This window comes from Berghia stephanieae, chromosome 1 (genome assembly GCF_034508935.2).
Source record: "Berghia stephanieae isolate SIO BIC M18660-M18661 chromosome 1, UCSD_Bste_1.3, whole genome shotgun sequence".
Lineage (NCBI taxonomy): Eukaryota > Metazoa > Mollusca > Gastropoda > Nudibranchia > Aeolidiidae > Berghia > Berghia stephanieae.
In genome coordinates, this window is record NC_088360.1 from 86,857,213 (window position 1) to 86,868,387 (window position 11,175).

At 31.7% G+C, this 11,175-nt stretch overlaps 1 protein-coding gene across 3 annotated transcripts in view; it reads left to right on the top strand.

Annotated features, from left to right (window-relative positions):
* Window positions 1-10,552, top strand: part of LOC144960272 (structure-specific endonuclease subunit MUS81-like) — a 22,049-nt gene extending 11,497 nt beyond the window's left edge. For all 3 annotated transcript variants that reach the window (XM_078893318.1, XM_078893324.1, XM_078893326.1), the window contains exons 9-17: window positions 586-2,022; window positions 2,435-2,566; window positions 4,455-4,554; window positions 5,226-5,342; window positions 6,149-6,244; window positions 7,418-7,543; window positions 8,523-8,626; window positions 9,433-9,516; window positions 10,382-10,552. In XM_078893318.1, the coding sequence (XP_078749444.1) occupies window positions 586-2,022; window positions 2,435-2,566; window positions 4,455-4,554; window positions 5,226-5,342; window positions 6,149-6,244; window positions 7,418-7,543; window positions 8,523-8,626; window positions 9,433-9,516; window positions 10,382-10,445 (2,260 nt within the window). In that variant the 3' untranslated portion in view covers window positions 10,446-10,552. The remainder of the gene's footprint in view (window positions 1-585; window positions 2,023-2,434; window positions 2,567-4,454; window positions 4,555-5,225; window positions 5,343-6,148; window positions 6,245-7,417; window positions 7,544-8,522; window positions 8,627-9,432; window positions 9,517-10,381) is intronic.
* The last annotated feature ends 623 nt before the right edge of the window (window positions 10,553-11,175 follow it).

An 11,175-nucleotide genomic window follows, 5' to 3' on the forward strand; every position in this document is an offset into this window, starting at 1 on the left:
TCGGAAAAAAGATCAAGAACAAAATTTGGTGATAGATCGTTTGCTTGTTTCGGCCCGAAGATTTGGAATGAACTACCACGTGGTCTGAGGGAGTGCAAGTCTTTACTTACCTTTAAAAAAAGAATCTTAAGACGCATTTTTACTGTATTTGTTTTTATTGACTCTATGAATCCTTGATTTGGCTATGAATTATTATTATTATTTTATTTTTTTCACTTAAAATTGATATTTATATTGTAAAGTGCCCAGAGCTTGTGTTTTACACGAGAATGAACGCTATATAAATGTGTATTATTATTATTATTTTAAATTATTTTTTTTGGGGGGGGGGGGGGGGGGGGGGTATTTGGATTACCGTGTTGTGATGAAAAGATTGCTTTATTTTACATCCTATATCTTTGGTATTTATGCCTGATATTGTTTGACACATGAAGAGGCGGATCTGGGATGTGAGATCTTTAGATGGAAGTTTTATTATTATTTTTGGGTTTTTTAATTTTAAAAAATTTGTTTGTGCTTAGATTGCCATAATTTGATGAAAACATTGCTTTATTTTACATTATATATCTTCGTTATTTATGCCAGATATCATTTGACACAACAAGGGGCAGATCTAGGAGAACGTCTTGAAAATGCTGAGAAAGATGAAGATAATTCTCAGACTACAGCTATGTACAAAGACAGTCGATGTGATGAAAACACGATTATTGATTCAAGTTCCCCAATAAAATCATCAGCAACAACAACAACACTAATAGCAGCACCATCGGCAGCAACACCAAGTTTAGACCATCTTGACCACTTAAACTTGTCTGCAGAAGAGAAAGCATTTATTTTAGAAGGAATCGCACAGGATGCAAATCCAGCATCTAATGTTCAACCTTTTCGTTTGGAGAAAAATTTAATTGATGATCCTGTTTATGTTCTTAGCGATGATGATGATGATCAAATTAATTTTAATCCACCCGAAACATCAACTGATTCACATCGGATTAATTTTAGTCCACCCAAAACATCGAAAATACATTCCTTATCACCTTCATTGTCACCGCCATCTTCCCCTGAAACTCGAACCACTAATGTACTTAAAAATTTCGAAGATAAGTTTGAAAATAGTGTAAATGATTCTGTTTGTGTCATGGACTATGATGATGATGATGATTCTGTTGATTTAAATACTCCAGGGGATGATCAAACTCCTCCAGCACGTCTCAGACTCCCATCACTATCCCCAGTGCCTTCTATTTCTGAGTCAGAATCTCATAATCATCAATTCAAGTTATGGAATACTAAAGACCAACATAAATCATCATATATTTCAACAGAGAAATTGCTCACAGATTCAAACAGACATGATAATGGTGTGATAGAGATTAATGATGATGAAGAGAACGATGATAATAGTAACTTTAGAGAGAACATTTTTAAAGAAAGTAAATCTGACCATGTTCACTGTTCACTTTCTCAAACTTCTGAATCCTCAGAAGGTCGGAAAAGAAAAAATATCTTTAGTAATGTTGACCATTTATCTTCTCAAAAGTATCACAGTGATGATGATGACGATGATCTCCCAGATTTAGATATCTGTGTACCTTTGTCTAAAAGACTTTTCAACAAAGGAGCTGTTTCATCTCAACTTTTAAGTCATTTCAGCACAGACCATATAAACACCGATTCAAATAAAGTGAATTCCACTGTCCCAGAAAAATCAAACAAATTACCAACAAAATCACATGCTAGTCATGACAACGATGTTGTAGTCTTGGAGGATGATGATTCTGAACCTGAGTTAAATGTGCCATTCACATCTATAACACCTAAGGTTAAAACTGCTGATAACATTTCAAAAATGAACACCAAGTATGATAACATCAAGGCAGCATTGCCCACAACTAGTGAATGTGTAAATGGTCCCAAAGGAATGGATGTTCTTCCTGAAGATCATCCCACTCCAGAGTTTACTCTCCTGCCTGGTAGTTATGAGATTGTGCTATGCATCGATAACAGAGAGTTTTATGGCAGGTTTGTATGAATATTTTACTGGGAATCAAAGTCTTGGTCTATTTTTTGGTTTATTAAATATAATTGTTTCTCTCATAATGAAAGTGGAAACTGTTTTATTGGCATTTCTTTTGAAGTCAAACAGCCCTTTTGGCACATTTGGTCTTATCAGTCTGAAATTGAAATCTATAAATCATCATTACTTTGTTCATTTTTATTTATTATTGATTTATAAAAGGAATTTAAGGATGTTTAACAGAGAAAAATGGAAGTAACTTGATAACAGTTTTGCTGCAATTTGCGTATAAATTATAAGAAACGTTTTGATATTGAAAAATGGAATTGGGCTTTTGTATTCCTTGTCTCTCTTCTTCTTTCAAATTTATAACAAAGGAAACTGTTAAAATGTTTTTCTCATGACATTTTTTTTCAGCAAAAGCAACAGTAAGACCCTTCTTCCAGATCTCATTCAGAGGGGTATTAATTGTGACCTGAGACTGCTACATATTGGAGACATTCTTTGGGTGGCGAGAGAAAAAGGAAATCCAAATGAGGGAGTCTCTAGGTAATTGGTTTTATACACAGGACATGGAAATCATATAACAGTGCTGATGGTTTTCCTCGGATCCACGGAAATCCGCGATTTTGGAGTCCAGAGGAGGAATTTTCTCCTTTTAAAAATTACATTTTCTCGAAACAATGTGCTAACAATGAGAGAGTTGATGTGTGGTGGAACACACAGGTGCAGTTTCCCACTCTCCAGAAGTTAGCTAGAGTATCAATGATAGTTTATCATCTCAATTGCTGTAACAGTGTGGTTTAGTGCAGTAAAAATGGGGCTTAAAGGCAACCGTTCAACATTTTCCTACTTTTTCACTTTTTGTCACCATCAGCACTGATATAACTAGTACACAACACAATGTATAATTTGTATATTTTTTACTTAATCTTCAGAGCCATTAAACCCATGGAGTCAGAGTTTATCCTGGTATCTGTAGCGTGAAACGAACAATAGCAACAATTGCTTGCTACCCTTTGGATTGTACACTAGTCTATCGTAATCAGATGTAACAGATCTAGCTACCCAATTAATACTGGGAGGACAGGGGGTCAAAAAAAAATCTTAACTACACCTGAGATTGATCCCAATCCATTGCATGTGAAGCGAGTGCTCTACCAACTGAGCTATCGGGACCCCGTTGAAAATAGAACTCATTAAAAATTGTCAGAATTTTTAAATTGGAGGGTTTTAAAAAAATGTTTGTTTTTTTGTTTTTTTCACTAGTATATTTTACTTTTTATTTATCTTCTATTTAAAAAATCTTTATTAGTTTAATAGACACTTAGATAACCACGCCTCTCTGACAATCGTCATAATGTAAACATAGCAAACTACACATGCTTTACTCTCAATTGTATGTGTCTAAGTAAAATACCCACTGTTCTACTGCTTGATCACTGGAACCAACATAGAAAACTGCATGCGAACTTAAACATTTATAATACGATCGAGAAAATTGTGTGAAAACTAGTCACCCATTTGGGGGTATAAAAATAATAATGTTCAGAGAGAGGTCGATTTCAGTCATGTTATTGTTTATAAACAAATAACTATGTTTGTCTGACACATGTGAAGGTGTTTCACAAATTCCATGTTTTGATTGGTCAAAAATCTACTGGTTAATATTCAAATCTCAGTTTAAATTTCCAATGTCTTGTTCACCTTAATTTTATACCAGTTTGAGGCAATAAGTCTCATTAACAATTATTTCCCAGCTTTTATCTAGGTACAAAACATAAACCTAACCAGATTTTCATCAATAAATGAACAATAAATTCAGTATTTAACACATATTTATGTGTTAGGAACCCAGATCTCAAACTTGTGATGTTTTGGATTTCTGGATCTGTTTTTCACCACTTTCATTGGAATAATCAATTTTGTCGTCTTCTTTTTTTTTAAATTGTTTTTTCTTTTATTTATTTATTTATTTATTTATTTATTTATTTATTTATTTATTTATTTATTTATCGTTTTTGTTTATTTTTTAGCTTTGTTATGGTTAGGGGTTTGTGGGCCTTCAATGTTTACAACCAATCTATCAATGGCTTCAATGTAATTTCAGGCTTGATGAATTAATATAGTATTGGCATATTAAAGCCATTCGGCGAATGAACTATTTAGATAGCATAGATAACTATTTAATGTTCATTTGAATTGTATGTTCATTACATTTTTGACATTTTGCTTTTTGTATTATTTTAGATGACATGGACTAGTGTTAGCATTTTGCTAGACAAGTATGAAGAGAATTGTTTTACCCAGTTAAATAGAATATCTTGATGAAATCACATATTTTGTTTTTTTTTATCACTACATTTATCAATGTTTAGTCGTTGGAAAATAAAAACCCAACAAGACTAATGTGAACATTTCTTTTTATTATTTTTAGTCTCGGCAGGAAGGAGCTTGTTTTAAACTTTGCAATTGAAAGAAAGAGAATGGATGATCTAGTGAGCAGCATTACTGGAGGAAGATTGAAAGAGCAAAAGGTATGGCATTATTCATAAAAAGCTAATGCAAAGTAATAATTTCAAACTGTTGAGGGAAATTTTTCTGTGAGTGATGAGAACCACTCTGGTTCACCAAGCTCACGAGCTTGGAGGAGGTGACTTGCTCAAGGCCTCACTGTGCAGCAGGTGTGTCATACACAAAAGTTCCACAGTTACCAAGCAAAGACCAGATCATTTTTTAAAAGCCATTGAAAAAAATATTGATTATTATAATAATAATAAGAAGAAGAAGATGGAAATCAAGGCTGTTTTTTGTAAATAATTGAAAAAATATTGTTGAGAATAAGGATCGTGTTAATCAGAAAAGGGTGAAGGAGAAGAGGCAGGACTGAACATATCCTTTGAAAAAATTGATAATTGCTTTTGCATTATCATGGAATTCAATCGGTTTATGTATTCAAATGAAAAGTTCCAATGACATTTTTTAGTATTTTTGGCACAAACAATTTTACACTGCAGACATACATGAAAGATACAGATATGAAATATCACTTTCATATCCTTATAAGATTTACAAAACTCTCCCAAAGACATGCAATCGCTACCAGTATACCAAAAACACTCTCCTAACTTTACTTAAATACTCCACGGTATTTTGTTTTCTCCATTTTTTTTGAAAAATAAAAGAAAATCACTCATTTATTTTTCAGTTTCGACTCAAGCATTGTGGTGTATCAGAGTTAATCATCTTGATTGAAGAGTATGGCTCAATTCAAAATTTTAGCATATCAGAGGATCGCATCAAGCAGAGCATTGTCAATTCTCAGGTAATTTAAAGATCATTGACCATAATGTGAATCATCACTCAAGAATCAAGAAATACATCAAACGTGATGAATTAGACACTGGAATTTTTTTTTTAAAGGTATAATTAACTGGTGGCATAACGTATTTTAAAATGTCAATATTAAAATGTGATGGCCTCAAGTCAAAGTGAATACTAAGCTGCTAGAAGTTGTTGACTGTAAAAAGTTATGAACAATAATGAAAATAACAGCTTCAAAAAAGTAATTGACTTTGTATTTGTCGGCTACACCTGTCAATTACTTTTCTGTCATCTGTCTGAGTTTAAAATTATGTATTAACGTTTCTACTGTTTTTATTATTGGCTGAGGAAGGGTTTTTAGTCGGAAACGTTCTATGTTTGGTATGTTGCTCTTCTTCTTAAAGCTATTGTATTCATTTTTGTACATTACTAAAAACTAAGATGTACTTTTAAAGATGTAATGAAATTTTGTGCTAATAGCTAAGGGTGGTCATAATTTGTGAAATCCATCTCATTAATAATTTCAAAACCTTAAACATCATTGGGGGAAGAAATTTAGAAAAATAAGAAGTTTTTTTACTTTCACATTCTGTTAAATTCAAAACATCAATAAGACTGTTAGGAAAATTCTTTTTAATTTAATTGAAATATTTAAAAAACCAGATTAAATCATATAGTGTCAAAGAAAAGCATTTTTATCAATATCAACAGTTGAAAGATCAACAGCAATTATTTCGGGTTATAGTCTCCTCACAATTATACTTAAAGAAATTTTGAATATACTTCATGTTATTTATTGTTTAACAGATTCTCGATGGATTCAAAGTGAAAAGATGTGGAAGTTCTAAAGAAGCTGTGTTGTACTTATCCATGATGACAAGATTCATCCAAAAGTACTATGGTGTAAGGTCTTGATCCTAGCTTATCATCTATTTGTATAAGTATTAAATTTTATAGGAGATGTTTGTTGAAAAAGAAACATGTCAAAACACACAAGGATTAATTATTTTCCAGCAAAGAATTGAATTAGACAGCGACCAGAGCAGATACTAACACCTGGTGTATTGTGGTATTATGTTGATATTGTGACACATTTTGGTTTCTGTTTCACAAGACTTAAAATGTTGAAACGTATAAACCACAGTGCTGGCTTTTTATTGAATATGTACAATTCAAATCGAATAAAATTTCATTTTAGATAAAAATTAATCATCAGGCACATTATGCCATTGTTAAAAATTAATTTATTTAAAAAAAAATTATTTTTGACCACATAATGATTAATAGGACTTGCGAAGATATGAAGAAAAAAACCCCAGATGTTTACATTTGCTAAAAGTCTTAGGCTAATTTAATTTTTTGATAAGTGATGATTAAGAAAGAAAACCCGTGGAAAACAAATAAAAAATAACAACATAATAAGTCCAATAAAAAGAGTAAGTTTCAATTAAATGAATGTTTTTCATCATTCCATAACAACAATCATTGTTACGCTTTCTTAAATTTTCATTATTGAAATAATACTCTAATACTTAGTTTTGTTGGGTGTCATAGTCTATGCTCATGTCATTTGATAACTTAATGATTTGACTTGAAGTAAATTTGCAAGCAACTTTGTATATATTATATTATTCATCTGGTTAACCCTTATTCACTAGTCCAAATTCAGATCGCCTATTCCTGCAATTGCCATTAAACACAAATGTGTTTTTCTCCAATTATTCTCATTTTATTATTACTATTTACTGGCAACGATTCTTTTGTAATACAATGTCATCATGATATGGTAATGATTGTGTGTTCTATTTAATTTACATTTATTGGTCTGGGTGGCACAGCAGTATGGTCTTTGCTTTGTACCCAAAAGGTACTTAGTTCCACCCTTTCCTATCCTAGCTCATTTTGCGACACTGCACTGCTGCAGACACCTGAGATATTCCAGTCTTCCCTTAGAATAGACCTTAAAGACACATTTCCCGGTGGTGATAAGTAAATTATTTTTATTTATTAATGCGGAAGTTTTGTATTTATGAAGATGAATACCTCATCCTTATTTTTGTATGATTATATTTTCAGAACAAAACATTGCATGCAGCATCCCACGATCATGTGAAATTGAGAGCAGCAAAGGCAACAGTCAGGGACCAGGAATATTACCTGATGCCATTTCAAACATTCAATGAAACATCAATTAAACACAAGGTTTGTACTCTTAGAAATAAGTATAAGGAGAATATTTTGCATTTAATAAATATTGTAAAGAAATTAAATGTTCTAAATGGGGTTGAGTAAGACATGTTTTTGTCAATGGATTGTTTTCGTTTTCTTGCATCCTGATTTCATTATTGGACTTTTTATTACAGGAATAATTTGTTCTTTATAGATATAATTATTTTACATCTACTTTTGTGAACTAGTCAATATAGCTTGGATTTGTTTTAAACATGCGTAAAGTTTTCTACATTCTGAAGAATTGTTTTAAGACGTTCAGGACAAAGTGACATAGTAGAAAATTGACTGCAATGGTATACAAACATTCACCACATTTGATGAATCCATTATCTGATTGGGACCTTGATAGAAAAAGAACAACTGATCTAAATACACTTCAGAACGGTTATTTTGAAAGCCCTTAAACCAGAACGAACATTAATCCAAAATGCTACCAATTCCCTGATTTTTTCTCAATGAATTAGCTGGATTTAATGCAAAATTTTATTACACCTTAATCCCACAACCAACATAAGAATAATATTATATGCTTAGCAACTAGTTACTGGGATTAACAACTTAACCTAAATCCTGCATATGGGAAATTATACTTGGTTAAAGGACCAATAAATCTTTTGTTTACTTTCCACTCTGTTTTCATATCTTTGATTGCATTCAATTATTGTTAATGTTTAATTCTACTTTCAAATAATGAAGACTGATCACCAATATATGTCAGTTAATGTTCAAGTGTTGTAAGTTTGTGGCACAAAATTCCAAATTTGATAAAAATTTTACTAATTCTGGAATTCAAAATGATAGCACAAACCTTTTAGAAAACAAAATTATGATGAAGTGGAAAATTTCAACTTGAGATTTTTCTTATTATATTAATCATTATACCAAAAGATAATTGTATGAAAAGAGTTAATTGCTCAGGATTTCATGGTTATTTGTTTTTTTTTTTCAGGCTTTGACCGTTAAGGAAATGTTTGGAAAACAACTGATACAAATACCTGGAGTTTCCTTGGAGAGGGCTTGTGCCATCACAAAAGTCTTTCCTACATTAGCATCGTGAGTTCTACCATTTTGTATCTTATAGGATTAAATCAATTTGCGATAACACTGCACAACATTATATGAGAATATTTTTGCTAAATACTGTTCACATGGTTCATAGTAAATTTCTTTAAAAGTTCAGGTTGTTGAAATAAGATTTTACTTATTATGTAAATGGTGTCCTAAGTCTCAAGAAATATTTAAAATCAACCTTAAAGGGATTGTCAGAAGAGAGTGGTGCTACTAAAAGAGACAAATCTTACTGGACTTACTAAGATCAGAAAGTAGTAAAGTAGTACCAAGTAGTAGGGCAAATCTCCCTTGCATACCAAGAAAACATGTATGATTCCGCGATCCAAAATGATTTTTTCAAGCCTTTTTATCCATGAAAGGGTTCTATGATCTAATTTACATCTGATTAAAAAGCAACTGCAACAATCCTTGTCCTTTTCAAATGATATCAAGGTATTTTAATTGTCCTTATCATGCCACAAAATCAAGATTAATTCCTGCTCTGTAATAATTGAAATACTTAAGAATGATGATTTAAAAAATACACACATGATCTATGCAGCAATATTGTTGTGGGTAATGAGGTTTTGCTGTAGTTATATCAATGCTAAGTCTGAACTACTTTGCCATAACTACAACAATAGGATGAAATAAATCATGAAGATGCTCATTATCTTGCCACCAGAATTTTAATATCTATTTGTGATATTGGCACATCCACATATTAAAAAAATGAGAAAATGCCCAACTTTTATGAAAAATAACAGGTTTCTGTTTTCTTTTTAATAATTGTTTTTCATGCCCTCCAGATTGTTGAAAGCATACGAAAACTGTACCTCAGAAAAGTCCAAGGAAGGTCTATTGGCAACAATCAAATGTGGCAATAAAGAGAGGTTAGTAAGAGTAAAATTGTTTTCATTTTCTATTTCTGCTTGTTGTGTTTGTTCAGTCGTATATTCTGAAGTGTTCAACAAACTATAATATGACTTCAAAACTTAATTGATTTTTCATGATGACGTTTTTCTCAATTTTTAAAACATTTTCATTTGTTTTTATTGCCATTATGACACATATGGCACATTTCATAAAATGGAATTATTGTTCCGTTTTTGTTTTCTACTCATCAACTGTCTTAAAAGCTGTTACACGTTGGTTTTTAAGATCTCTTAAATACTGTAAATTTCTGAAATTTTATGATAAACGAAACTCCCCCCCCCCCTCTCTCTCTCTCTGTCTTTTTTCTTTTTCTCTCTTTTTTATTTTTCTTTCTCTCTACCCCTGCTCTTTCTAAGACAAACACACATTTACACACACACATACCATGCAGTATAGACACACAAATTCAAGCAGCTGTATTTAGTGTTGAATGTTATGGATTATTATTATTATTTTATATTATGATTATTATTGTGTGTGTGTGTGTGTTCAAGAATGAATATGTAGTAGTGTAAAGATAAAGATTGCCCTGATAATGATTTTTTTGTTCATATTTCACACAACATTTCTATATACACAGCATAAATGGACATGTATTATGTCAGTCAGGACTAAAATGTAAGATAGCCCTGAATCAAACATCTGCTTAATAATCAATCTATGTAAAAATTGGGTAAAGTATTGATTCCCCAAAAAGCCTAAAACTCAGGTCTTGTGTACAGCAAAACAATCTCAAATCCATTTAAACATCTTATTTCAAACCCTGGTTGGACTTCTCAAAAGAGTAACCTAACCTTTTTGTTTTTTTGTTTGTTTTTACAGAAATCTTGGTATTGCCATCAGTCGAATGATGCACATGTTGTACAACACTTCCAAACTGTCCTGACACTCATTCTTTCTCATGCGTCATACTGTATTGTTTTGTTGAAACCGTGCATTGATTCAAATCAATTTTTAAAGCAATAAATTGCATGTGAGGATTATTGATACAAACGTGCTTGTTTTTATTCATTACTTATTTTGTTTGTAAACTATTTTACTGATCTCCCATAGTGATAGATATGAGAAAAATATTAGTGAAAACCAGCATTAAATAACTAACTGAAATTATAATTAAAGTACAAATTTGCAAAATGTGATGGATCATACAACAGTTGATGTACGACATGTATGTATGTATCATTGCATCGAATGTATCATTTTCAACATCATTCACCCAAATTAAAATATTACAAAAAAATCTTACTAAATCCTTTGGAATCGTACTCCCGTATTTGGGTCCAAAAATCGTACCGGTTGGCGGGTCTTTTTTTTTAGATATATGGCAGGAAACGCAAATATGGGTGAAAAGGCATTTTCTGCATGGGCACCACTATAGATTAATTCTAACATAAATCCAATGATAGTGTTTGTTGCATTCAATAGATAAACTCTTCCTGATGCTGTGTGAGCAAAATTTTGTTAAAATTCCGATTCTTTATATTTTTTCCCGATTTATTTGTGTCCATGGGTGGCGTTTTGAAGACACCAAGGATTTACTTTCGTTTTTGGGGTGGGACCAAGTCAGGTAAGTAAATCAACATTTTTAATCACAATTTTTCATTTTATTGTTTCTG